General features: G+C 43.7%; 3 protein-coding genes across 3 annotated transcripts in view; all 3 read right to left on the bottom strand.

The window, feature by feature from the left end:
• mipol1 (mirror-image polydactyly 1) overlaps positions 1 to 13,214 on the bottom strand; it is a 40,154-nt gene extending 26,940 nt beyond the window's left edge. Inside the window, exons 1-4 of the mRNA XM_051067786.1 lie at positions 13,134 to 13,214; positions 10,997 to 11,127; positions 8,205 to 8,255; positions 6,985 to 7,076 (exon numbers count right to left, since the gene is read on the bottom strand). Coding sequence (XP_050923743.1) covers positions 6,985 to 7,076; positions 8,205 to 8,255; positions 10,997 to 11,127; positions 13,134 to 13,214 — 355 coding nt within the window. The remainder of the gene's footprint in view (positions 1 to 6,984; positions 7,077 to 8,204; positions 8,256 to 10,996; positions 11,128 to 13,133) is intronic.
• On the bottom strand, positions 12,271 to 21,417 carry traf3 (TNF receptor-associated factor 3). The gene is made up of 14 exons (XM_018688805.2): positions 20,824 to 21,417; positions 17,407 to 17,569; positions 17,156 to 17,321; positions 16,649 to 16,700; positions 16,448 to 16,552; positions 16,115 to 16,279; positions 15,713 to 15,793; positions 15,514 to 15,588; positions 15,289 to 15,381; positions 15,050 to 15,190; positions 14,344 to 14,521; positions 13,715 to 14,058; positions 13,428 to 13,619; positions 12,271 to 13,327 (listed from the first exon to the last, which is right to left on the bottom strand). The coding sequence occupies exons 2-14, from the start codon at positions 17,564 to 17,566 to the stop codon at positions 13,292 to 13,294; spliced, it is 1,788 nt and encodes a 595-aa protein (XP_018544321.1). The 5' UTR covers positions 17,567 to 17,569; positions 20,824 to 21,417; the 3' UTR covers positions 12,271 to 13,291.
• Positions 21,418 to 21,977: 560 nt separating this feature from the next.
• rcor1 (REST corepressor 1) lies at positions 21,978 to 26,619 on the bottom strand. Its single transcript, XM_018688808.2, has 13 exons — positions 25,949 to 26,619; positions 25,800 to 25,859; positions 25,124 to 25,204; positions 24,985 to 25,037; positions 24,738 to 24,899; positions 24,495 to 24,613; positions 24,261 to 24,339; positions 23,956 to 24,006; positions 23,711 to 23,857; positions 23,543 to 23,620; positions 23,333 to 23,390; positions 22,617 to 22,873; positions 21,978 to 22,447 (listed from the first exon to the last, which is right to left on the bottom strand). Exons 1-13 carry the CDS (start codon positions 26,139 to 26,141, stop codon positions 22,403 to 22,405), a joined length of 1,383 nt encoding a protein of 460 aa, XP_018544324.1. The 5' UTR covers positions 26,142 to 26,619; the 3' UTR covers positions 21,978 to 22,402.
• Between the last annotated feature and the right edge of the window lie 514 nt (positions 26,620 to 27,133).

Raw genomic sequence — 27,133 nt, 5'->3', positions numbered from 1 at the left:
CTCGTTAAATACGGAGAGAGAGAGACAGGTGTGTGTGTGTGTGGGGGGGGGGGGGGGCAGGTGATTGACAGGTGATCACAGGTTACCACTTTGCTACAATTATATAAAGAAATGTTCAAACTTATTTGACTGAATTAAAAGTACTGGTGCTGAAACAGCTGATTATTGATTGCGGCTGAATGTATTGATCCTCTGGAGTCTGGATCATTAATGTCACAGAAAAAAATGTCCTCTTTTTCAGATAAGAAACATGGGTCTTCAGTGATCATCCACAGTGACATCAGAAACTGCCGCCAGGTGAACTTTACTGTGTCCTGACTGTTCGATGCTGAGGCTCATGGGTACTGTAGTGTTTTTCAGGAGCCAGGAAGATCCTGATCAGTGTAAATAATTCAAACTGGAGTCAGAACATAAAGAACCCTGAGGAAAGTTTAAAGTTCCTCAAAGTTCTTCCTCACTAATGATTTCTCATTTCTACTTAAAATTCATTGTCAGACTGTTGTCCACCTCATGTCCCAGGTCTCAGGAAAAACTAATGAAACACCTTCATTAACAACATTTCCTCATTTTGTTCAAACCTGACGTGTCTGTTGATGCAGATTAGTTTTAAGGTTTACAGACTCCACACCAGAAACAGAGGCTGCTCCTGGTCCTGGTCCTAATTCTGGTGTATTACAGTTATTGAATAATTTCCTCTTTAAGCATTTTCACTTTGAAACTTTTCTCATTTCCTGTCGTCCTCTGCCTCCCCCCGTCCTCCCCCCGTCCTCCCCCCTGTCTCTGATCTTCTTGTGGACTCAGAGCTAATTGAGCGCGGCGGCTCTTCTTATTATTCATGTACAATTACAGATGTGATAATGTGCTTAAATCCTTCTAAATGACCGTTCATGCCTCGCGCTCGCTTTGAAGTCTCGTCAAAGATGGAAAAATCTGCAGAAAAAAGGGAAAACACAAAGGCCAATCAGAGGACCAATCTACGATAACCAATGACGAGAGGACGGGGGGGGACGGGGGAGGCGAGTCCCCCTTCCTCCCCCCTTCTTCTTCATGTAATATAAACTAAAGTCCATTAATTTTTTAAGCTGTATTTAATACATTTTGTGCAGAAAGTTTGGTTCAGTGAGTGTGGGGGGGTTCCAGCTGACTGCATGAATATTAATGACGGTGTTACGATGATTAAAGAGGCTTCAGCTCAAATCCAACACAATCCGCCTGTGATCCGGCCCGCCGACACCACGCCGCCGCCACGCCGCACATGAATTTAGATACCGACATTAAGCCGAGGAGAGACGCAACTTATACAGAACACACACACGTATGTGTATTATATTAATACAGAGGGACGTCCAGTAAATACTGATGTATGACATCCACACAAACAGGAAACAGGTTTCAGACACACAAGACAAGTTTGGTTTTATTACAGAATTCGTCCCCCAGCAGCTGAAGATTCTCTGATCTGAATATTTTAGATATATAGATATATAATATTTAGATTTTAAACCGTTGTTGTTTCTGTCTTTTTACTTTAAAGACCAAACAACTGGAGGTTTTCTACAATGCACACCTGTGATTCACTGTAAAACAACACTCTTGATACAGTTCAATCACCATGATGAAAACCATCAGGAGAGAGACGTCCTTCAGTTCGTCACATGGTCAGTTTGAACGTCAGCTGTCTTTGTCTGTCTCTCTGTCTCTGTCTCTGAACACGTCTTTGGTTTTCACACGTGACTTTAGTTCTTTGTAATTTTGTCTCTGTTTGTTTTTCATCATCATTATTTTAAATAAAGGTTAAATAAATTCATTTTTGAATCTTCAGTTTCTGCTCAGATTTTTTCTGTGTAAAGTGAAAAAGTGAATTAAAACGTTTGAAAACAGAGTCATAAGCAGTTCGCTCACTCTGCAGCCCAACGCCTGCAAAACACACACACACACACACTCTCTCTCTCACACACACACACATTCCTACACAGAGACATGAATAGCAGCTACTTCAGTCTGTTCAAACAAACCAGTCTGCAGCCCACCCTCATCTAACAATACAGTGTGTGTGTGTGTGTGTGTGTGTGTGTGGACCACCCACTCTGCAGATTAAACATAGTTCACACGACTGCCTCCTCCCTCTCTCTCTCCTCATTCACTCTCAGCCTCGCTCAGCCTTTGTCTTCTTCTTCTGTCCTTATAATAATCTACTGACCAGTGTGTGTGTGTGTGTGTGTGTGTGTGTGTGTGTAGCAGCTGCTCAGTGATCAATTATTGTTCGATCATGAAGTTCTGATCATTTAAAGACAATTCCAGTTTTAGTTCAGTTCTTATTTTATTTTGGTAGTCATGTTTTATTTTGATAGTCTTGTTTTATTTTGGTAGTCTGAATTGTGTTTGTGTTATTTTAGAAAACAGGATGAATTTTGAAAAAAATGTTTTGTTTTGTTGTTTGTGACGTCACTGAAAGTTACTGTGTTGTTTATTTGTGTATTATGTTGTTTATTTGTGTGTTGTGTTGTTTATTAACTCGTTCCTGTCGACTCCTCGTCTTCATTGTGTCATCAACAACATTTTAAACAGAAATTAGTTCTTGATGACGTCCAGTTCTTTATTTATTTTTCTATTTTTCTGATTTGTTTCTGCTTAAAGCTGCAAACTGATCCAGAGATAATCAATAACCAATAACCATTAAATGTCTCCAGTTTCTGCTTCATGAGGGTTTGATGTTTTTCTCTGAGACTGAGGAACCAGACCAGCTCCAACACTGATTCGTCTTCATCATATTAAACTGAAATATTTTTCATCAGCAGATTAACAGAGGATGAAAATAATGTTCAGCTGTAGCTCAGGTTCAGGTTTTAGAAAACGACAAGACGACAAGCTCTGTGATCATCAACATGTTTCTATCCACCACTGAATATTTGTTGTGTAAAAGAACTGTAGTACTGTGTAGTAGAGCTGCGGTACTGTGTGGTAACAGAGTACTTCTCTTCCTGATTATCAGAGTATCATACTGAGTCTCAGAGAGTTTCTGCTCTGATGAATTTTGACATTATATGTCTTGATTCACTATCTAATATAGTACTAGCTTCTAAACCCACCACTTGCCTTTTTGACCCTTTACCAGGTAAACTCTCCAAAGATCTCTGGCCAGTCTTGGGCCCTGCAGTGCTGAATATTGTGAATCTATCGTTGACGACTGGCACTGTTCCTTCTAGCTTTAAAACAGCTGTGGTTAAACCTTTACTTAAGAAACCACACCTTGATCCTGGGTCTTTAGGTAACTATCGGCCTGTCTCAAATCTCCCATTCTTCTCTAAAATACTAGAAAAAGTGGTGTCTCAGCAGCTTTCAGCTCATTTAGCTGATAATAATCTATTTGAACCGTATCAGTCTGCTTTTAGGGCCTTTCACTCTACTGAAACAGCACTTGCTAAAGTAGTAAATGATCTTCTACTCTCTCTGGATTCAGGTTCCACTCTCTCTGCTCCTCTTACTTGATCTTAGTGCAGCCTTTGAAGCTATAGACCACTGTATACTCATGGACCGACTGGAAAATAGATTTGGAATCTCTGGCCTGGCCCTCAGCTGGTTAAAATCTTACTTATCTGACAGAACTCAGTGTGTCTCTTGTAATAACCCCATATCAGCCTTTTCTGATGTGAAATATGGAGTACCCCAGGGTTCTGTTCTTGGCCCCCTGCTTTTCTCTCTATATATTTCTCCTCTTGGCCAAATTATTCACAGTCATGGAATTAATTTTCACTGTTATGCTGATGATACCCAGCTGTATGTGCCTATAAAGGCTGATAATGCCTCTCAAATTAGGGAACTAGAGATCTGCTTGTCTTCTATTAAAAGCTGGATGTCTCAAAACTTCCTGCTTCTAAATTCAGACAAAACTGAAATGCTGGTTATTGGCCCGGAGCGATATAGACACCAGTTCGATCAAGTAACTATATCCCTTGAGAACTGTGCTATCTGTCAAAGTACAACAGCCAAAAATCTTGGCGTCACATTTGATCCTGCAACCTTTAATTTAAATCAAAACTAAAAACTCATCTTTATGTTTTAACTTTCGACTAGCACATTATTCTGGTTCCTATTTCAGGATACCATTTTTCCCTCGGCGGGTTGGGTCAGTCTCAGTGCATCAGTTAAGCTTAATAGTTAGTAAATGTTGTCCATGATGTCCTGCTGATGAGATTATTATTAACTGTCTTAATATCGCTGCATCACTTTAACTGTGTGTTCTTCCCTCAAGCACATTACTGCCCAGGCTGTGCTTCTCTCTCTCTCTCTTCTACTGTCTCTCACTGCAGGGTTCTGCCTCTGGAGCTGTAGAGTCTCCTGCTGCTCCCATGATCCAGCTCAACCCATGATACGACAATAAACATTTATTAGTGTTAGTGCTATTAATGTTTCACTGTTTGTCATTATTATTCCTTTAGCTGTAATAATAACAACAACAACAAACAATAACAATAATAAAAATAATAATAAATATTATTATTATTATTACTACCACTATTTACATTTTGACTTAGTCTGTGTATCTGCAATGTTGTCTTTCTCATACCCCATCCCCCCACTCTCTCTGTTTAAACCCAACCGGTCGAGGCAGATGGCCGCCCACCTTGAGTCTGGTTCTGCTCGAGGTTTCTGCCTCTTAAAAGTATCTCAAGGAAGTTTAATCGAAAGCAGCTGGACTTAGTTGTAGTCTAGGAAGACGTTTCACCTCTCATCCAAGAGGCTTCATCAGTTCGTGTTCGCATCTGACCAGGCTCAACCCATGTTATCCAGAGATAACTATGACCTAGATAAATGAGAATATTCACAGGCCTGCCTCTTAAAAGGAAGTTTTTCCTTGCCACAGTCGCCTAGTGCTTGCTCATGGTGGGATCTGTTGGGTCTCTCTCTGTAAATTTTATAAGATAAAGAGTATGGTCTAGACCTGCTCTATATGTACAGTGCCTCGAGATAACTTCTGTTGTGAATTGGCGCTATATAAATAAAATTTGACTTGACTTGACTTGACTTGATTATTTCTCCTGGAAAAAGCAGGATCCACTGCCACCACAGAAGAAGAGACAGAAATAAACAGAGGACACATATGGGGGTGATCTCAGTCTGGCTCTGCTGACTGAGAAACTGAATACTGTGTTTCCTCCACAACTGTTTCATATGGTGTGTTTGATCTGGGCGAGAGACACCGACAGATGATGGATTATCACTGAGGCGAGAGAGAGACGCAGATAAATTAATAAAAAACGGTTTATTCAGTTTCTTCTTCTGTCACATCAACGACACTTTCTGGAAACTGAAACGACACAAAGGTGTACCAGTACCTCAAATACTACTCCTTTTTTAACTATCAATAGGATCAATACTTTAACAATGGATCAGTCACAGTATCATTGATTCTGGCTCCTGGTATTTCTGTGGATCAAAATCTAATTTTGTGGAATCACCGACCCCCGGTGACAAGTAGCCGTTCAGGATTAATTTCTCATGTTCAGTTTCAGATTGTGCATCTTTCAGGATCAGAGTTTCTGCTTCAGTTCAGCAGTTTAAAAACAGAGTGAAAAACGTCATCAGAAAAATAACCACACGACTGTAAAATTGACCAGAGACCTCCTCAGGTGTGGCGGTGGCCTGGACTGACAGGTCTCTTTGTTCCATGTTGTTTCATTTCCTGTCATTTCTCTACCGTCTGCTTTTTAAACAAGGCGTAAACATTAAAGAATAATTTTCAGCTTCAAGACGACTGTAAGGACGGACCGCTGTCTTACGGCCCAGCTTGGTCGGGATCCTGTGAATCAGAGCGCCCTCACCTGTCAGCTCATCAGACCACACCAGGACGACTCTCAGTTCTCCCAGTTCACAATACACCACAGTATTAAGATAAAAGGAACAAACTCAGACCGACATCAACACGACAACTCAAGTCACAACCTCCAGCTACAGGGTCCAGACTCAAAAGCCCCTACAAAATAAAACTGAGTTAAAGAAACAAAGTGATTGATCTGATACACGACTTTCCCAGACAGCTCATATTCCTGATGACTGTATAAACAGTGCAATTCTACCTTTTACCTGTATATCGAACAAACAGGATAAAATGATTGTTGCTATGGTAACTAATAATAACTATGCCTGTCATTGATCTCCAGCAGGTTTCATCCTCTGTGTTAACATCCAGCCACTCAACTCCACGTTTCACTGCAAACATATTTAATGAAGCAGAAAGTCAAACTCCAAATATACCGACGTCCTCCAGACAGATTTACACAGCAGATTACTGAGGACGCACTCCGCCATGATGGAGGGCCGCACATCATCACATGACTGTCAGGGGACAGAGGCATGCTCACACCTATTTTACTATAGGGAACCATTCACACCTATTTTACTGCAGGGAAGCGTTCACACCTGTTGAACTGAGGGAATAGTTTACACCTGTTTTACTGTAGGGAACAGTTCACACCTTAAAGTGACGCCCCATCACCCTTCAGCCAATCACGGTTGACTAGTTTGTTTTTTACTTTCTTTTTTCAGTTTGATTAATAAATAAAAATGTTTTATTGTTGGAGAGATATTTTAGACTCAAAATGTAAAAAATATCTTCACCTGTAAGAAACCTGAGCCATTTAAAGCCTTCAGTTTAATTCAGTGATACTAGAACAATATCATATATTTATTTTATTGTTAAGTGAAGTCACCAGGTTTATTATCAGTAGTTGTAGCTGTGGGAGCATTCTGTTGTGTGAACCGTGACCTTTGACCTCTTCTCCATGCTGCTGTTGATGCTGTTGTTCAATGTTAATCAGTGTGAGGAACCACAGCTCCACCCAGTGGACAACCTGAGTCATTACATCTCCTCAGAGATTTTCTGATTAGACTCATGATCTCATGCTACTTGTCTGAACACACAACGGATTCCTTTACACACAAACCTCTGTACATGCGTTGTAGTAGTATTTTTTGTTGTATTACCTCTGTACATGTCCACCAGAGTGTCCCTTAGCTCCTTGCTGGGCATCCATATCGTCAGACTGGTCTCCTCTGGACTCTCTGAACTGGTTTCTCTGGAAACATAAAAATGGTCAGAAACACTGATCCTGGATCAGTTCATCAAACACACAGAACACACATCCTCATCATCAGAGGGACAGACATACAGAGGAATAGAAACAGTAAAATAAAAGCTCAGAGATATGAAACCACAATGACATTGCCAGGTAACAGGTGACTTTAAATCAACTGAACCATCAAACACAGTCACATCCTGCAGGACAAAACCTTTTCAATGAAAACACATATTAAAAGACCAGCTGGTTCACAGCTGATGTGAAGAACAATGAGGTGAACACAGGATCCACTCGATGTCTCTGACTCCACAGAAGAAATGGATTAATACTCCAGCCAGAACAGTAAACACAGAAACTAACCTGCTGGAGACCAGGAGAGTTCAGTCGAATTCAGCTGGTCTCCAGCCTGACTATACATCTGAGCACATGACCTGCAGGTCACATGGTCCCTGCAGCGCATTAGCTGTTTAATCTGTACCACATAGTGCTGCCAGAAATTCCTGAGTTCAGTACAGACCACGTTCTGTCACGGTCTCCTCCAGACCACATTCATAGTTAAGGAAACAAAACTTAACTCCTGGTCTTATTCAGATTCATTTTATTTCAGCTTCTTACTTGTTGTTCAGTTGCTGCTGTAGACTGTTGATCTTCCTCTTCGCTCTCTGCAGAGCAAACTGAACATCTACAGCTCTGCTGGACGCCATCAACACACCTCCACCTGACTGACAACACACCTGACCGTCCCCATGACAACCACTGCGCTCTGCACCAGCTGACTGCACTTCCAGGTCACATGGGTGGAGGTGGGCTGTGATTGGCTGACAGTCAGAGGCTCTGAACCTTCAGCAGGTTAAATATTGATGAGCTCAGAGGATCAGGTGAGTCAGGAGACTCAGGTGTCGTTTTCAGATTCAAGAATAAAACAAGTCTGTCACTAAGATCCAAAAATCTGTTTTTATTTCTCTGTGTGATGTCACTAAACATGGCACCTGACTGGTACAACCACCCATCTGATCCCAGACACTCGTGTTCAGACAGAAATAAACATTCATTAACGGACTGAACCTGTTCACACAGTGTGCTCTTTCTCATTGGAACAGATGTGACAGATCGTGTTGTACTTACTCTAATGAACAGCTCCTGATGTCTGAGTCACACAATGGGATGTTAAAGCTTCTGTGAAGAAACCAAAAAGAGAAAAGTGGAAATATTTCAGGGAAAAAGTTTTGATATTTCAAAAAAAGAGAAAAGAGATTTTCATACTCAGAGTTGATATTGATGTTAGAGTTAGTAACACAATACGGGAATGAAAAATAATCCATTATAGGTAAAAAATCCTGCTTTCACAATTCTACATTAGTAAAAGGACATAAGTCCCCCCACCCCTCTTCTTCAAACGAAGTAAACACAAAATACAGATTCAAACAATAAATGTAAATACTGAGGGAAAGAGATAATTCACTGACATCAGCTGATTCAGTTTAATGTTTGTAGCAGAACATCAGCACAGTGGGAAACACTAACCATAAAAACTTCACTTTAAAGTTTAGCAGCTGATCAGTTGTGACATCACACTGAGGGGCTGCTCTGATTGGTTTAACTGGATGATGCACTGAGGCATTCATAAATAAAATCTATTTAACAAAGACACATTGATTGATCAGAAAGTTTTATTGATTATCAAACATTAACATTCCACCAGAAACGATCACATCAGGAAAGGTTTCATGTTTGGTGTGTCTCTGCGTCCTGCAGCAGTTTATCCATCAGGACGACATCCACTCGATGTTTCATCACAAACTGTCCGTTCAGGTGGAATACAGGTATGTCCCACTTGTACCTGTCCCACCACACCTTGTTCTCTGGAAGACTGATGTCCACCTGCTGCAGGACAAACTGTGGAACAGACAGAGACAGTCAGTGAGGGCCAGTCGCCTCAGATATTAAACTTTCATCTGTTTTATTAAACACAGCAGCTGTTAAAAAGTAGTTTTAACTGTAGCAGACTGAGTTCTGCTGGTTTTACTCTTCAAATGACAAACTCCACATGTTCTCATTCCAACTGTCTTTAACATACCAGCTTCTGTCTTTTTACTCAAAGTTTCTCAAACTATATTTGGTGTTTGGTTTTTTCAGCGTTCAAACTTTTGTTTTCTATTCTATTGTGTGTAGGAAAAGCTGTTTAAAATGGGATAATTACATCAAGAGATCAACAGACATCTGATTTTTAAAATACATTAAAATATAAATGACATGTTGATGGATGTGTTGATGGACATGTTGAACATGTTGATGGACATGTTGGACATGTTGATGAATGTGTTGATGGACATGTTGATGGACATGTTGGACATGTTGATGGACGTGTTGATGGACATGTTGATGGACATGTTGATGGACATGTTGATGGACATGTTGGACATGTTGATGGATGTGTTGATGGACGTGTTTCTCACTCTGTGTTTGAGCGGTTCCAGCACTTCTTTAGCTTCATCACACAGAGGACAGGGATCCTACAAAGAAGTGTTTATTAGTGTGATAATACTGATCATGATTGATCATTGATCACTAATGATGTACATCAACATTAACTCTTGACAGACAAGGGACAGGACTAAAGCCTGCAGAGCATTTTACACCAGTGAGTGAAACATTTTTAAAATACATGAACATATAAATGAAGTCTGGTCCAGACCAGCTTGTGTTTTTAAAATCAGGAGTGAACCTGTTTCATTTATTTCATTGATCGTGATGTCAACAGCTGTTACTGTCGTGAAACCCTGGTATGTAGTGTCAAATATGAGGTTACCTTAGTAAAGAGAGTGAGAGTGGGTAAAGTGTTGGTAGAAAACTGTCTGAGAAGCTGCAGAACTGCAGGTTCACAAAGAGGAAAAGTCTTCAGGAGAAACATTTAATCTGAGAACAAAACACAAACAAACTGTTACTGACCTCAACAATGATTCTCCTCAAAGACAGCAGCTGACCAATCACAGAGCAGGAGGCGGGGCTTCGATAACAAGGATAACGTGCACACTGGCATTTTCAAAGATCGCGCTCCAGAGCTCGACGACTCTCCTCTTCATTTTTAGTTGGTACAAAATGACAAACGTGAACTTTATTGAATGAACCGAACCCGTCACAATAAATTTGATTAATTCAAACTGATTCAACAGTTTCACCTGCTGCTGTTTGATGATCTCACCTGACACATCACTGACAGTAACATGTGACTACAGGTACAGCTACAGGTTGCTGATGTCACGTCAACCACCTCACCTGTATCTGAATTTACTGGCTTTTCCAGTTGGACCTGAAGGCAGCGTTCAAGTCACATCACAGTTCCAGTAATCACCAAACAATATTCAGTGACCTGATACAGAGGACCGTGAAGAACACATGACCATGAACGCATCCTCAGCCAAACATCGTCCTAATTCAACCCAAAATTAATTAATATTTTATTAATTAATATATTATTTCAGAGTTCAGTATTTTACTCTTCACACAACCGGAGTTCATTCACCTCTAAACACAGAATATTATCTGATCTGCAGAGTTTTATGTGACGTTTTAAACAGAGTTTAGTATAAAAACAAATGTATTTAAGTTTCATTACAAACTGAAGGAAACCCGTAAAACATTAAACATCTGCTGAGGAGGAAATTTTAGTCTGACGTCATTTGTAGTTTATTTGGTCATATGTAAATATTTCTATTTACTTTACCAAAAAAATAATTCACAGACGTGACGGCGCTGAACCGCTGACAGTTAACCCGGGTTATCATCGCATCAACCCGGGTATTTACCGGGTTCAGTCCGTTTAGCAGCGCTCTGCTAGCCTGTTAGCATGTTAGCATATTAGCTGAGGTCCACAGTGTCCACCGGCTCTACAGATCGGGACCGACCGGTAAACTTACCGAGTGTCGCTGAACGGTCCCGCTTGTGTCCCAGAGGAAAAATCAGGTTTCGGTGTTTTAAACAAAGTTTGTGTTGAAGTTTGAGGCTGAAACTCAAACACAACGCGGGTCCTCCTCCTCTTCTTCTTCTCCTATTGCTCCTTCTTCTTCTGTTTCCTAATGACGCGTCATCAAACACCGTCTCAGGTGAATCCTGCCACCTGCTGGACCGGACTGTAACTGAAACTTTAAGAAGCGCCTGAATCTCTGACAGAAACATCCTGCTGATCACTTTATTCATAATCCATCCGTTTTCAGATTGATCTGTAAAGATAAATAACTGTAAAAAGAATTGAAACTTTGCGCCACCATGTGGCCACTTCCCTCCTGTTCTCCACCTCGTGAGTTCACTTTCAAAATAAGTCTCCATTATGTCGGAGGCTCAGCAGGACTTAGGCCAATCAGAGAGGAACTCTGGGGGTTCGGGGGCTTGGGGTGGTCACACAAAGACCAGAGATTTTTCAAAACCCTCTCAGTTAAATTTGAGTGATTGAAGAAACACATTTTAAGGTGAACTCTGAAGTAAATGAGGGATGATGAATCCTGAGTCCATTTAACTCAAACACAACATGAACCCTGGAATTTAGACCAATGAGAAACCTGAAACCTCGTCCTGATGAAAACTCTGTCCTCAGGGTTTTTAGTTGTTTTCTCTGCAAAGGAAGAAAAGGTGAATAAATTCTCATTAAATACAGAATAGACACATTGTTTGGATTAATTGTTGAGCTGTAGGAGGCAACTCTCTCATCTTGCTGCTTGGTGCACAGTGTCATGAAAATGTCATGATCTTTGACCTCTTGTTGTCTGGTCTGAGGACACCAAGGCTCGGAGACATTTGACCTTTGACCCAGATGTGCCAGTCTGAGTTCACAGACTCACCAGAACCAGACTGATGAAGACTGGAAACACATTACCTGGTCTGATGGATCTGGATTTCAGCAATGGTCAGAATCTGGATCCACAGACCTGACCTGCCTTGTGTCAATAGTCCAGACTGGTGGTGGTGGTGTGGGGTCATGGTGTGAATGCCAAAGCCTTTCTGAGTGTCGTTACTGTTTGTGTTTGTTGGTAAAGTGTACTGGTGGTTTGGTGAAAGTTTTTTAAAGGGAGGTGTTTCCAATGTGTTCTTACCTTAAAAAAACTGTTTCTATACATTATTAACACCTCAGACTGATGGTTCATGAGTTTATCAAACATTTTAAATAAATGTGAATGAATTCTGAAATAAAAGCAGATTCTTTGTGTTTTCTCTTTATCTTTATTGTCACACGTTAACAAACATTCAAATTGTGCAAATGAATCAATGAGTCAGATGAATTCTGTCAACGCTGAGAAACTCACAGAGGCCACAGAGGAACAGCTGACTGGATTCTGGAATCCAGATCTGAATCATGAATCTTTCTGGATCAGGTCTCTACTCTCTAACACATGTCCTGACTTTGTGTCCGTTCAGGGTTTCCTCAGTTTCAGATCACCTCAACACTCAGTGAAGGAAAATAAAATTCAGCTGTGACCCTCTGAAGCTCTAGTGTTCATCCTCCTCCTACCTGCTGACACCAGGTGAACTGACTGAACTTACCTGTTTAGAAATAATAAGGAAAATACGTTCAACACCTCTGACCAGACAGATGATCAATAATGTTTCTACAGTTTATTTCTACTGTTTCTACTCACAACAGGAAGAAAAACGTCACACACATCGCAGTTATCAATCATCAATAATCAATATCCCTCCTCTCTTCAAAGTGACTCTTCACTGGACCTTACTGATCTTTACTGGTTTCTACTGGTTTAAAAGGACCTGCTATTTATTGATTTTCATTGGTTTGTACTGGATCCTGCTGGTCTATTCTGTTCTGGTCTGATCTGGTCTGTTCTGGTTTTCTATGCTCCTCTGTGGCTGTGGTGGATTTCCCAGCATGCCTTGGTAAACAGGTAATAAACAGGAAGTAAAGTTCGATGCACAGCATCAGTAATGAGCAGCAACAACATCCTGCTGCGACGGCCATGTTGGCACTGATCCATTCACACACACAGAGTTCTTTAGTCCATCAGCCAATCAGAGGAGGAGCCGCCCTCCAGTCTGTGTAGAGTTCACTCTGATTGGCTGCTTCCTGTCTGACTCTTCTCCTGTTCTGTCAGCGTTGCTCTCAGTCGGATTATCGCTGATCCTTCCCATAATTCTTTGCTCTGCTGGGTGTGGACAGGTGAGCTGATCTCAGACCAGTGAGGTCAGAGGTCAGACGGGTCAAAATGTCACGGGTCAGGGAGGTCAGAGGTATCCACGGTAACCTGTCAATCGAGCCAATAAATACAGACACTGATTAGACTGTCAATCAGAAGTGATCTCCTAAAACCCGTCCTCAGCAGCAGGACGTGTCATGCGTCCCACCTTGATAAAAATGGTGTCGTCTTTGATGTAGCTGCCGGTCTCCAGGACGCTCTGAGACACAAACAGAGGACAGCCGGAGGCAATGTTCATCTCTGCCGCAGGACGTCTGAAGCTGCTGCTGTTGGGATCAGGTTTAAAGGCGTCACCAAGGTGCTTCCTGGATGGGCCCTGGTCCATTAGCATCAGAGTCACCTGACAGGAAGACAGACACAGTGAGACAGACAGACCAGCCAAAAGCAGCACCATAGGAGTAACCAGTCAGTAACCAGTCAGTTTGTGACATGTACCTTCTGTTTGAAAGGCCAGGGCAGCAGGGCGTCGTACTCTCCCCTCATCACCACAAAGAACAGCGACAGGTGCGTCCCCTTACCCATGCCGTCTCCGTTCAGGTAGACCCGAGCACACATCTTATATCCAAAGTATCCGGTGTAAAATGGTTGTGAATACAGCGACAGTGTCTTAGCAGCCACCGCTTCCTGTTTCCGTCTCTTATAGTCACGGATCTTCCAGATCAGAGTCCCGTTGTAGCTCGCTGTCTCCAGCACCTGGAAACGCAGGTCCATGTCGGCCAGTCGGATCTCATGGACACTTAACATATCGTCATGTCGATTAAGCTGAGTCTCCAGGGGTGCTGCAGAGAGGTGGATATTTATTATTGCGTTACTGATCGACTGTGTGTGTCTACACATCTGTAACCAGTCCCCAGACCTCTACAACTAGTCCCCAAACCTCAACAACTAGTCCCCAAACCTCTTCAACTAGTCCCCAAACCTCTTAAACTAGTCCCCCAAACCTCTTCAACTAGTCCCCAGACTTCTTCAACTAGTCCCCAGACTTCTTCAACTAGTCCCCAAACCTCTTAAACTAGTCCCCAGACCTCTACAACTAGTCCCCAAATTTCTGTGTGTGTTCTGACCCAGAGTGTGTGTTGTGGATCCAGTTCCGCTGCGTCCCCCTTGTTCTAGAGCATTCAGCCTCGTCCGTACGTTCTCCAGCGTTCCTCTCAGGTTCTCCACCTCGTCTCTGAGCAGACGGAGAGAACGAAGCTCCAGCTCCACCTCAAGGAGCTTTTCTGAGTGAGAGCTCATTAGTTTCTGTAGGAGGAGAGAGATGATTGATCTGTCCAGGTCGAGGGAGGGAACAGTTGGTCTAACGGACAGACTGAAAGTTTAGTTGATGCTGACAAGGCCCCACTCAGAGTCTTTTGTTTCATTTGTGTCATTGGTTTGAACCCCCATCCCTCTCTAAGCTCCACCTTCACAGTTTTTACTGTTCCCACTTACATTAAAAACATAAACCTGAATGTTCAGCTACATACAGGTTTGTATACTGCACACCTTCACTCTTTATCTGTGAAAACTGAGTCAGGCCAGATATTTTTGGGGATTGTCCTGTAACCAGATGTAATTAAACACAAACAAATAATAAATCAGTCACAGCATCAGTCTTTTATCAAAAAACACCGCTCTCAGACATCCTTCTATTAATTATTGATTTCATTTTAATGTTTTAATTGTGTGGTCTGTTGTTTTGTAAATTACCTTCACTCTGGGCTTCCATAGTATATGAGATATCTAAATTTATTGCCATTACTAGTTGCAATAATAATGCAGTAACAGTACCTGCATGGTGGCCAGTTTCTGCTCCATCTGTCGGTTCTTGTCTCTCAGCTCGTCGTTCTGGTTCTCCAGTTCAGACAAACGACTGCTGAGAGCAGGAAGCACCTTATACCTCTCCAACAGCTCACCTTTAACATCCTCCACCTGCAGATATACACAATGACCAAACTCGCACCGGACTGCAACTTTTAATTGTATAGCTTTAACATGCTGCTATAGGTCACTCTGGTTGCTATGGTTACCTTGTTCTCCAACAAGGAGTTCCTGTTTGCCATCATTCTCAGGTGTTCAGCTGCGAAGGTGGACTCGTGTTGCCTCATTTCCTGGTTCAAACCCTGAAACACAAAGAAACACAGTAAATCTAGTGCATAGTATTTACAGTATGTACAGTAATGAAGTATGTATGTTACATGTGTGACACACTGGGATATTCTGAGAAGGAGGTAAACAGGATCATGAGGACTTACCTTAAAGGTGCAGCCATAGCGGTGGAACTGACAGCTGACCTGAGCTTTGGGACAGTCGTGTTGGTGACTGGACAGCTTAAAGACAAAATCAGTCAGTCAATATCATTAATACTGCTGCTGTGAGGTAAAACAGGAAGAACAGAACTAAATTAAGCCACAATTTTCAGACTGGACAGTGGAGGATAACTTGGCTGAGTACCTCACTCCGTGGTAGGGAGGAGAAGGAACAGTGGTTTGGACAGGAGACTGGGAATGCTGGACACACCGTCTCCTTGTGTTTCTGAAAACAGACAACAGTATTTATCTAAAACTGTTTATCTAAGACCTCTGCAACTAGTCCCCAGACATCTGCAACCAGTCCTCAGACCTCTGAAACTAGTCCTCGGATCTCTGTAACTAATCCCCAGATCTCTGCAACTAGTCCTCAGACCTCTGCAACTACTCCCCATATCTCTGAAACCAGTCCTCAGACCTCTGCAACCAGTCCCCAGACCTCTGCAACCAGTCCTCAGATGTCTGCAACTACTCCCCATATCTCTGCAACAAGTCCCCAGGTAATTGTCATGTCATGACTGATGTCAGCAGTGATGTCATAGGTTACCTGCAGGTCGGTCAGAGGCATCTTGGTCATGCAGAACTCGCAGGTGGTCTCTCTGTGTTTACATTTCCAGCTCAAATGGTCTGGAATCTCTTTCCTCATCATTCGTTCTTTACATTTACCCAACGGACAGGGAACCTCAAAGAACGGACACACATTCAGGTGGTCCTACAGAGAGACGGACAGGTGAGAGACAGACACAGAGAATTGTTTTCTTGATATGATAAATCTTGGTTATCAACTCTGAATCAGAAATTTTGTGTTGGGCTCGCCCTACAGCCAATCAGTGAGCAGGATTCTTAGCTGCTATGGTGGGAGGTGTGAACATGTTCTCACAGGTATCTGGTGCAGACTCATCTGCTCCTGACAACCATTGACTTCACTGCGACAGTAAACCTTCAGAGCCATGATCTCCCGATGGCAGCAAACATCTCTGAAGATCTTCAACACAAACCACAGGATGTTCAATAACCAATCGATAATCAGTCAGTAATTAATGACAACATGATTTGTGTTGTGATGTCACTTCCATCCCACCTTGTCCTTGAACAGCGGCTCCATGTCAGCTGGACACACCGGGTTGGGCTGACTGTTGGAGGACAGAGGATGTGAAGTTACTCAGTCACTGACAACTGGATTCAATTTCTACTCAGGAGCAAGATGATTTTTAATGTGACATAATGAATCATGGAGCTGTGAAGCTGCAGAGAGTCAAGTCAGTTTTATTTATATCACAACAGAAGTTATCTAAGATAACTAACAAACATACAGAGCAGGTCTGGACCGTGCTCAGTTCCCCCCATGAGCAGCACTCAGGTGATGACGCTCAGAGACTCTGTCCTGACTTCAGTTCAGTTCTCTGTGGGTCCAGAGCCGGTTTGACCAGGGACCGGAGCAGGGACCAGTTCCCTTCACCGCCCTGTAAACCTGCACCAGAGTCTGAACTGAAACAGCACCGTGGTGAAACCTCCCCACCCTGTTACAAAACTTAAGAAGGTTTATAACGAGGCGATCTGTCCAGCTGTTTATCTCCACCTGTCTCACCTGAGGATGTTGCCAATGCAGCTCTGACAGAAGCGGTGTCCACACTCGGTCTGACGGGGCTGACACAAGACCAACCTGCAGACCTCGCAGCAGTATTTGGCCTCTGGAGTCTCTACAAAGTGATCTCTGAATCCTCCGTGAAGAGGCAGGAACCCTGCAGGGACACCTGGACACAGAGACACACCTGAGCTCAGTCGTCTGACGAAACCTGCCTCCATTAACAGTAGAACATATAATCTGACTCTGTTTACCTTGTGAGGCCGCGGGGTCGCTGGAAGGCCAGGGATTGGCTGGGCGGTGAGAGGGCGGGGTGATGGGAGGGGCCACAGAGAGGGAAGCAGCCAGGGAGGGCGCCACCTGCTGGAGGGGAATCTGCACCTCCCTCCCGTCAGCACTCCTCCCTGCTGACATGACCTGGGGGGGGGGGTAAATAATAAAGATCAATATGTTTATAGATCAGTGATTGATTTTTCTGTTTGTGTTCACTGAATAGAATCTTTAATCTGACAGAAACAGAGTTGATGGTTTGATTCCCTGAAGCTCAGAGAGAAACTTCCTGAACTTCTGAAGTTTCTCTTCAGTCTGACTGGAAATTATTTCTACTGTTTCGTTTCTGTTCTGGTCATGTGATACACTGTGACTGAGTTTACCTGCAGGTGTCAGGTTTCTTCTCATATGAATAACTTCATTCACTGGCTCTGATGATGTTCCTGAGCCAGGTGATAAGCAGCTTCACAATGCAGCTCAGAGTGAGTGTCAGTGAAAACAAACTCTTCATTCTATCACATCAGATCAGATTTTTCTGATCAATGTTTACACTGGAAAAGAAAAGTGAAACAAATCTACAAAAATCCAAAAACTAAACCTGAAGCTGATCTGTCGACTCTCATCACACGTCTGTCATAAAACCTCTGAACATTTAAAATATATTTATAAATGATTCAAATCATGAAGCAGTCTCACAGCAAGAGACAAAATAAACCTGAAGCACATGAATGACCTTAAAAACACAAAGAGCTGTGACGTTTGACCTGTATCCTGACCACACGATCAGCTGTTTTACACACACACACACACACACACACACACACACACAGAAACAGAAACACATCACTTCCTGCTCAACTGTGGGGATGCTAGGGGCTTTTCCACTGAGACACACACACACACACACACACACACTACAAACTTCAAAATAAAAGCCCTGAGTGATTCACTGAACATCAGATATCATCAGTGTGTTGATGAATCTGATCTCTGGTGTCAGTCAGAGATAAAAGTCTCCTCAGGTCTGAGAGAGGAATCTCTGACCTCCGGACTGAGGGCCGATGGGAACACAGCTGATCCTGGTTTATAAACAGCTGAAGAACAGGGTGCGCTCTGACCCTGAACACCTCACCTCACACACATACACTGCTGGTGCATTTAGGTGCTCCTCAACAATTTGTAGAGTCAAATATTCTCAGTTGATCAAGTTTCCCTGCAGCACAGAGGTAACCTCTGAGGATCACCTGAACTGACCGGCTGCAAAGGACTGTGGGACACGGAGGAGCAAAGAGGCCGGTCAAGTCCTTCAGAAACACCAACTACCAGCATGCACCTCTGTCTGACAGAGTTTCTGTTCTGACCACAGAGAACAACACTATCATCAAAGAATCTCGTTCTGGTTTCTGATCTACAGAGATGAAACAACCATCACCTGATCTAACAACAACAACAACACCCCCTCCCTCCCTGAGTCTGGTTCTCCTCTGTCTCCAGGTTCTGTTCCTGGTTGATCTTCTCTCTGTTCTCTGTTCATTGTCCTCTCAGGTCAGACACACTCACCATTCATCAGGTTCACGTGTTCACCTACTCATTAACATAAATATCTGATCAGCCAATCACACAGCAGCAACACGTCAACCTGCTGGAGTTCAGACTGAGCATCAGACTGAGGAGGAAAGGTGATGTCAGACTCTGAATGTGTCCTGGTTGTTGGTCTGAGTGTTTCAGAAACTGCTGATCTACTGGGACTTTCACTCACAACCATCTCTAGACTTTACAGAGAGTTTACAGGAGGTCAGAGGTCAGACCGCTTAGAGCTGAGAGGAAGGCAACAGTTACTCAGATAACCACTGGTTACAACCTGCAGTCTGCAGATCATGTGTGAAGGCAGACAGCAGCAGAGACCACTGCAGGAGTCAGTCCTGTCAGCTGAGAACAGGAAACTGAGGCTACAGTTCACACAGACTCACCAACACTGGACAACAGAAGACTGGAAACACATCGTCTGCTCTGATGAGTCTGGATTTCTGGGTCAGAATCCATGAACTCATGGATCCAACCTGCCTCGTATCAGTGTTCAGACTGCTGCTGTGATTTCCTCCTCAGCACCAACTGAGCCTCACTTAAACTCCACAGCCGATCTGAGGACTGATGCTTACTAGGTTCATCCCTGTAGGACCACAGTGAACCATGTGGTGACAAACCTGCAGCAGCTGTTTGATGCTTCAACACAAATCAAACCTCTGAGGAAGGTTTCCAAACAGTTCTGAAGGTAAAAGGATTTGACCTGAACCCACACTGTGTGTGTGTGTGTGTGTGTGTGTGTGTGTGTGTGTGTGTGTGTGTATGTCTGTACGTGTGTGTGAGGAAAATCCCAGTAACTTCTTTGAACTTTGTCTTTGGTTTTTTGGTCAGAGTGAGACCTCATTTACTGTCTGTCTGTCTGTCTATGTAACAGTCAGAGGCATCATGACCAACAGTGGTGTCACAGTGAAATGTTTCCCCCTCTGTGTTTCTGTCACTTCCTCCTTTAACAACATGAAAAGGTTAAAATCATGTTTCTGTGAAGTCGCTGAATCAATTAATCAGACAATCATCTGATCGATCAATAATGAAAATAAACTCCTGGAGACCTGGATCAGGACTCTGAAGGTTTGAGTTCACCTGTGGATACAGACTGTGTTCACCTGTCAGACTGAAACTGACCTGAGATCAGATCAGCTGATTCTGTTTGTTTCTGACTCAGGATCAGTTTCCACTCAAATCACCTGAACTTGATCAATCAACCTGATCGGTATTTAATTATTCACTGATCATTTCAAATCTCCAAAATCAACTCAGACTCAGACAGTTCCGGATCAGGATCAGGATCAGCTGACGATCAGTTCAATGAATCCATTAATTGGTTTGTTGATTAATGTGTCTGGTTTAAAACAGAACTATACAACCCAGACCACGACCAGAATCAGACCAGAACAGGACCAGGACCAGAATCAGACCGTGACCAGACCAGGCCCAAAATCAAACCAGAATCAGACCAGGGCCAGAAACAGGTTTTTAACGTGTCCAGGTTTTAATTTCACTTTCTGCTCTGAGTTTGATTGATCAGGTCTGACTGTAGTTTTTCCCTCTGTCCCTGTAAACCGGTTTATCTGATGGTTTATTGATCATGTCCCCGCAGTTAAACCGGGACTCGGTCTGGGACTCTAGGACTCTGAGAGTCCGGGTCTTAGAGAGTCCGGGTCTCTGACTCACTGATGTAAACACTGACTGATGCTAACTGTTAGCGTCTTTAGCTCTGTGTCTCTCTGGCTGCTTTTACAAACCGCCAACACACAGCTAACGTCTTCTACCGGATTCTACTGAGGTTCTACTGGGTCTCTACTGTCCCCGGGACTCACATGAATCTCCTCCGCAGGCCACAGCTCAGCTCAGCAGCTCCTCGGCTCGGTGGACTCTCTCCGGGATTCAAACCGTCAACCCGCCGCTGCCGCTGCCTCGGAGCCTCCAGGCCTCAGGCAAACTCCTCATGGTCCGGGTTCAGGTTCGGGGTTCTTGTTCGGGATTCCCTGGGTTCTGAGCGTCCAGAATCTGTGTGTGAGAGAGAAGTCACAGGGATCCAGTTCAGAGATCCAGCGGGGAGGACTGGGCTGATCACACTGGAAACCCCCTCCGCAGCTTCCGCCCAGGAAATCCCCCAGCTGCCCGGGACGGAACCAGACCACCAGGGGCGCTGTTTGTTACAGACTGCAGAAAAGGAACCAGACCACCAGGGGGAGGATGTGTAATAAATACTGTGAAGTGCTTCACACACAATATTCTGAGAGAAAATGTTGATTTGACCCAAATGAAAACTTTCTGTTTCTGGTTTGATTTTTCTGTTTTAACTCTGAAAACCTTCAGATCCCTGACGACTGACGATGTTTGGCTTTGTCTTCACCTGCGTCAGCTCATGTTTCTGTTTCATCTTGTAGATCAGGACTTCACCTCCCGTCTGAAAAGGCTCCAGGTATAAAGGTTATCTGCTGTAATTAAAAGTTTATGGATCAGTTTGAGCGGTTGGGTTGTGATGTTGCTGTTACAGCAGCTCAGGACGTTGGTTACAAATAAATATGAAATCAGTTCCTTCTCATTGACGTGGATTTTCTGTGATAGAAACAGGATCTGAGTTTGAGATCAGGACGAGTTCAAACATTTAATACTGAATTCATCAGCAGAAGATTCATCTAATTAAACTACAGTTTGACAGTCTGAGGTTTCAGGATTTAATTTCCCTGAGGGAGTCATCCCAAAGGATTCAATAAAGTTAGATTTTTCCATTTCTCTGTTTGATCAGTTTGTTCTCTCTCTTAGTTTGTTGTATAATTTATTTCATTGTCCAGCTGATACATAATAATCTCTGCATATGCAGTACTTTTACCTCAGATACTCTGAGTACATTTAGCTGATGCTACTTTAACTGAAGTAAAAGATCAGAGTATTTCTGTCATTTCAGAAAAAAACTGTTGATCTGTGTTTGTGTTTAAAAAGAGAAGAAGATGAAGAGACGCTCATGTTTATTGATGAACTTTGGTTTTATTGTCACTCTCCTAAAATGTCCTAAAATCCATAAAACAGGATGACGATACCTGAGTGACATCATCCAACATGGCTGATTCAGTTCAACACCTCTACCTCCAACACACACACCTCCACACAGAGAAACAAAAACTCAGAAAACCAAAAACAGCAGATTTAAAACAGAAAACATGGAAATAAAGAGACAGGAACCAGGCCCCTCCCACTGTGATTGACAGGTCAGGCCTGATTTCTGATTGGTCCAGAGAGAGCAGTGACGACAGGTGACAGGTCATGATACAAACCTCAAACCTGATCAATCAACTGATCAATAAAAGTTCAACACACTAACTGATAAACTGAGGAAATAAAATAAAATAAAATGATGACATCATAAAACCAAAGAGGCGGAGTCAGAGGGTCTCAGGAGGCCAGAGGCTTCTGGGAGTCGACTGGAGAGGACGAGTTCTGAAGGACAGAGCAGAAACACAGCAGAAACACAGTAGATTAACAGTAGAAACAGTAGAAGCTCAGGTACGTTTAAAACGGCAGCACTGGAACAATAAATGTACCTGAGGACAGTGACCTGCAGTCAGAGAGAGTTCTGGGATTTGTAGTGAACATAACTCCTTCTCACCTCCTTTGTCTCCTTGGCTGTAACCTCCTCCTCCTCAGCAGGACACACCTCCATCTTCTCCTCCATCTTGTCCTCCTCTCCTCCTTCGTCTCCCCCCTCTCCTCCCTCCATGCCGTGTTCAGCCTCCCACTCCTGAAGAACCTCGTCCAGGTTAAACCTCCGTCTGTAGTTCACCAGGAAGTTCTTCACCTGAACCACAGACTTGTTACCAATCACATCTGAGATTGCCTGGAAGTCCCGCCCATACTTCCTGATGGCTGCATGGGATTGGAGGACAGGATGAGTCACTGACCAATCACTGTGAGATTATAGTACTGGTATTCAGGTGGTTCAGGTGTGTGTTGATTCACCTGGTCACAGGTAGTTCAGGTGTGTTAGTTCACCTGGTCACAGGTGGCTCAGGTGTGTCAATTCACCTGGTCACAGGTAGTTCAGGTGCATGTCAATTCACCTGGTCAAAGGTAGTTTAGGTGCATGTCAATTCACCTGGTCAAAGGTAGTTCAGGTGCATGTCAATTCACCTGGTCACAGGTAGTTCAGGTGCATGTCAATTCACCTGGTCAAAGGTAGTTTAGGTGCATGTCAATTCACCTGGTCAAAGGTAGTTTAGGTGCATGTCAATTCACCTGGTCAAAGGTAGTTCAGGTGTCAGTTCACCTGGTCACAGGTGGTTCAGGTGTGTCAGTTCACCTGGTCACAGGTAGTTCAGGTGTTACCTTGTACAGCAAGCAGCTGCTCCTCTGTGGTCCAACGAGTGTTAAATTTCTGATTCACCTGAAACAAAAAAAACAAAAACAAAACAAAACGTAAACACAGGTAAACAACTACAGCAACAACAGGCAACCAGCAACATCAGATTTCAACACCCTACTTATAGCTACTTATATAGGAGTATAGGAGTAATAGTCCATGGTTGCCATGGGTACCTCAGGTTGCCTGAACTCGTCAACACCTGAGCTGAGCTTCTCCTTCAAAGTGCTGTTCGTCTGTTTAATGGTCTGAATCTAAAACCCAGAGAGAGAGACAGATGAGAGAGAGACAGATGAGAGAGAGAGAGACAGGTGAGAGAGAGAGAGACAGGTGAGCAGACAGACCTGTCTCTTGATGGAGACCAGCTGACAGTCCAGGTGTCTGATGAGTCCCTGAGCAGATGAAGACGACAGAGAGACGACGTCCTGCTGATTCAGAAACATTCCTCTCGGAGGACGTTTCTTCATTCGCTGTGACGCCTTCCCACCTGTCTGAGAGAGAGACAGGTTACCGTCACCTGACTGAGACAGACAGGTTACTGCACACAGCTGATGATACAGGTGTTCAGGTGAGTTTAATCTGTTTTTACCTTCAGTCCAGCAGCTGGTTTCACCTCTGATCTCTCTGATCCTGGACTCACCTGAAAACCAGTTTCGAAAAACAGTCAGTAACCAGTAACCAGTCAGTAAAAATCAGTAAACAGTCAGAAACAGTCAGTAAACAGTAAGGCAGTAACAATCAGTAACAGTAAACAGTAACAGTCAGTAACAGTCAGTAAACAGTCAGTAAATAGTAACAGTCAGTAAACAGTAACAGACAGTAACAGTCAGTAAACAGTCAGTAACAGTCAGTAAACAGTAAACAGACAGTAACAGTCAGTAAACAGTCTTTCACCTCTTTCTTGTCGTCTTTATTTTGGTCGAACTCAGAGTCACTCGGAGGATTTCTGTTCCCATCTTCAACTTCATCGTCACTGAAACACAACCAGGTCAGAGTTTAATCCACCAATCACATCACAGAATTCAGCCGTGAGGGTTCACACCTGTGGTACTAAGCACAGTGTTACCTGTTGTGTTACCTCTCGTGCTACCTGTTGTGTTAGGTGTACCTGTGCAGGTTACAGCTCACCTGTCATCTCTCTCTCTCTTGTGTTTTCGGGTCTGTCGGTCCATCAAACTGGTTTTACTACGACTTTTCTTCCAAGAGTAATAAAACCGAACCAGACTGGCCATCGATTTATCAGGCAACTACATAGAGACAGAAAATAAACCCTGATTCTACAGCACAATAAATCTCTGACCACACTAACTGTAAAGCACCAGTCACAGTATTTGTACTGGTCACAGTGATATAAATGAACTGGTGTGGTACCATCTGCTGGATGCGGTGGAAGCTCTTGCCGTGGAAGCTGAAGGCCTGTTCAAACAGGACTCTGTCCTCCACCGTCCACTCGTCAGGAAATGGGGTGAAGTTCGGCAGATCAGCCAGAGATTTCTCAATGTTGTGTTTGTGCCAGAAGAGCATCCCCAGAGCCTGAAACCCAGGGTTATACAGGTAACTGACTCTGAATTGGAGGTAATGACAGGATTATAATGTCCGCAGTGAATACACACAATACCTGCTCCATGTTGTATCCATGTTTCTCTTTGGCGATGGCGATGTACTCGTCCACTGAAACAGAAACAGAAACAAACGTCTCAAACTATAGTCTGATATTAAACATCAGTCTACTTTGGTTTGGAATTAAAGTTTCTTACACTGAGTCTGGTTCAAACAGTTGCTGGGGATCCAAACCAACATCCCGAGGTTTTCTCTGAGCTGAGCTGCCTGAGCCACTTCTGATAACACACACACACACACACACACACACACACACACACACATAGTGTTATTATTACAGCACATATCTGAGATCACACCTGACCTTCATGTCCAGGTGTTCCTGATGTTCTGACTACACAGGAGTGAAAACAGAAACAGCAGCAGCTTTAACCCTGAGCTCACTGACACACACTGAACACTATCAACTTTAAAAGACACATGCACAGGTGGACCTGACACAGGTGGACCCGACACAGGTGGACCCGGTGGACCAGGTGGACCTGACACAGGACACTGAGGATATTTATCATTTATGTAGTGCTGAGCAGCTGGTCCAGTTCTGGATGAGGACCAGCAGCTCTCTCTAAGTCCAGAGTCTGAGACTGTTATAAAACTGTAAGTAGTTCAGTGTGGGACTGTAGACCTGGTCCTGAATCAGCTGCTCACTGAACCAGGAACAGTCAAGGTGTGTTATAGAACTAGAACCTACAGAAGCTGCTGTTAAATAAATAAAGACCTGGACTCGGTCTGAGAGGACTGGAACCAGTATCGTGTAGTTTGGTGGTTGCGTTGTTCGAGGCTACCACTACCGAGTCGCGTTTAGTCTCTTACCTGGGTCAAAATCCGGAACAACGGCCTGGTACTGGGGTCCGACTCGCATCCCTCCACCACCTACACGCACAGTACACAGCAGTACTCAGTAGCAGTACTCGGAAGTACACGCAGTACACAGCAGTACTACAATGATCGAGGCTACCCACCATGCTCCTCGTCGCTGCTAGATCCTGAACTTCCTTCTTCCCAGCAGCTGTTGGTGCTGGTTCCATTACCGGACAGATTCTTCCCGCCCGGGTTCGCTGCTGCTCCGGGGCCGCTGCTGCCGCCGCCGCCCGCCGGGGCTCTGCCTCTTCTCTTCCCCGGAGCCTCCGGGTTTCTCTCCAGCATCGCCGGCATGAGGAGCACGGAGGCAGCCCGGGCTCAGTGCTAGCTGCTAACGCAGGTTAGCTTGTTAGCTTAGCTGCCCTGCTAACTGAACCGAACCAGCTGAGCAGCTTCTGGGTGGACCGGGCTCTGGGTCCGGTCCGGAGCGGTAGCAGGGGGAGGTGGGGCCGGTGTGAAACAGAGACTCTGATGTGGGAATTTTCCGCGTGATGAAGGTAACAGAAGCTAAAACTGCTCCAACACACAGATGCTAACTGTTAACCCGAAACCGAGGCTTCACACCGAGGCAGAAAAGTTCCGGAACAAGCAGCCAGAACCAGAAGGGACCAGATCAAACCAGACCGAGACCCGAAGAACCGAGAACAGAACCCGACACAACAACAGCTACCGATACAGAACCGATACAACTGATCAGAGATCAAACTGTGAGAGGCTCATCGATCAGAGCAGGAGGAGAGAAGGGGGGCGGAGGGGGGATAGGGGGGCGGGGTCACATATTAATCTGTTGATAATAAAACACATTAATCACAATTCATATGAATTAGCTTTGATTAATGATTATTGAGTCTGTATCGCCCAGAGTTAATAATAGAGAAATTATTAGCTCTGTTTTAATAATCAATAATCTTCCAGAACCATCTCCCACCTCAGGTAGTAGTTTTTCGAGGTGGATTCCTGGTCAATACTGAGTGAAGATCACAATATCATGATTGATGATTATCAGTGGATCTGGTGTATTGATCAGTCTGCCAATAATCAATAAACTTGTAATCAGATCAATGAGCAATAAATCAAGTGAAGAGTCACAGAGTGAACAGTCTCAGAGTGAAGAATGAATAGTCTCACAGTGAAGAGTGAAGAGTCACATAGTAAAGGAGCTGATCTGAGCACTGCTGTGAAGGAATAACAGAGAACATGAGAACAGACTTCACGTCGCTATCTCCTCCAGAATCATTGATTTTGTGTTTAACCAAACACCTCACAGAGCTGCTGTGTGTGTGTGT

The sequence above is a fragment of the Lates calcarifer genome, unplaced genomic scaffold (genome assembly GCF_001640805.2).
Source record: "Lates calcarifer isolate ASB-BC8 unplaced genomic scaffold, TLL_Latcal_v3 _unitig_2006_quiver_642, whole genome shotgun sequence".
NCBI lineage: Eukaryota > Metazoa > Chordata > Actinopteri > Centropomidae > Lates > Lates calcarifer.
The sequence above is the reverse complement of the archived record's forward strand: the minus strand, read 5'-3'. Positions and strand labels throughout refer to the sequence as shown.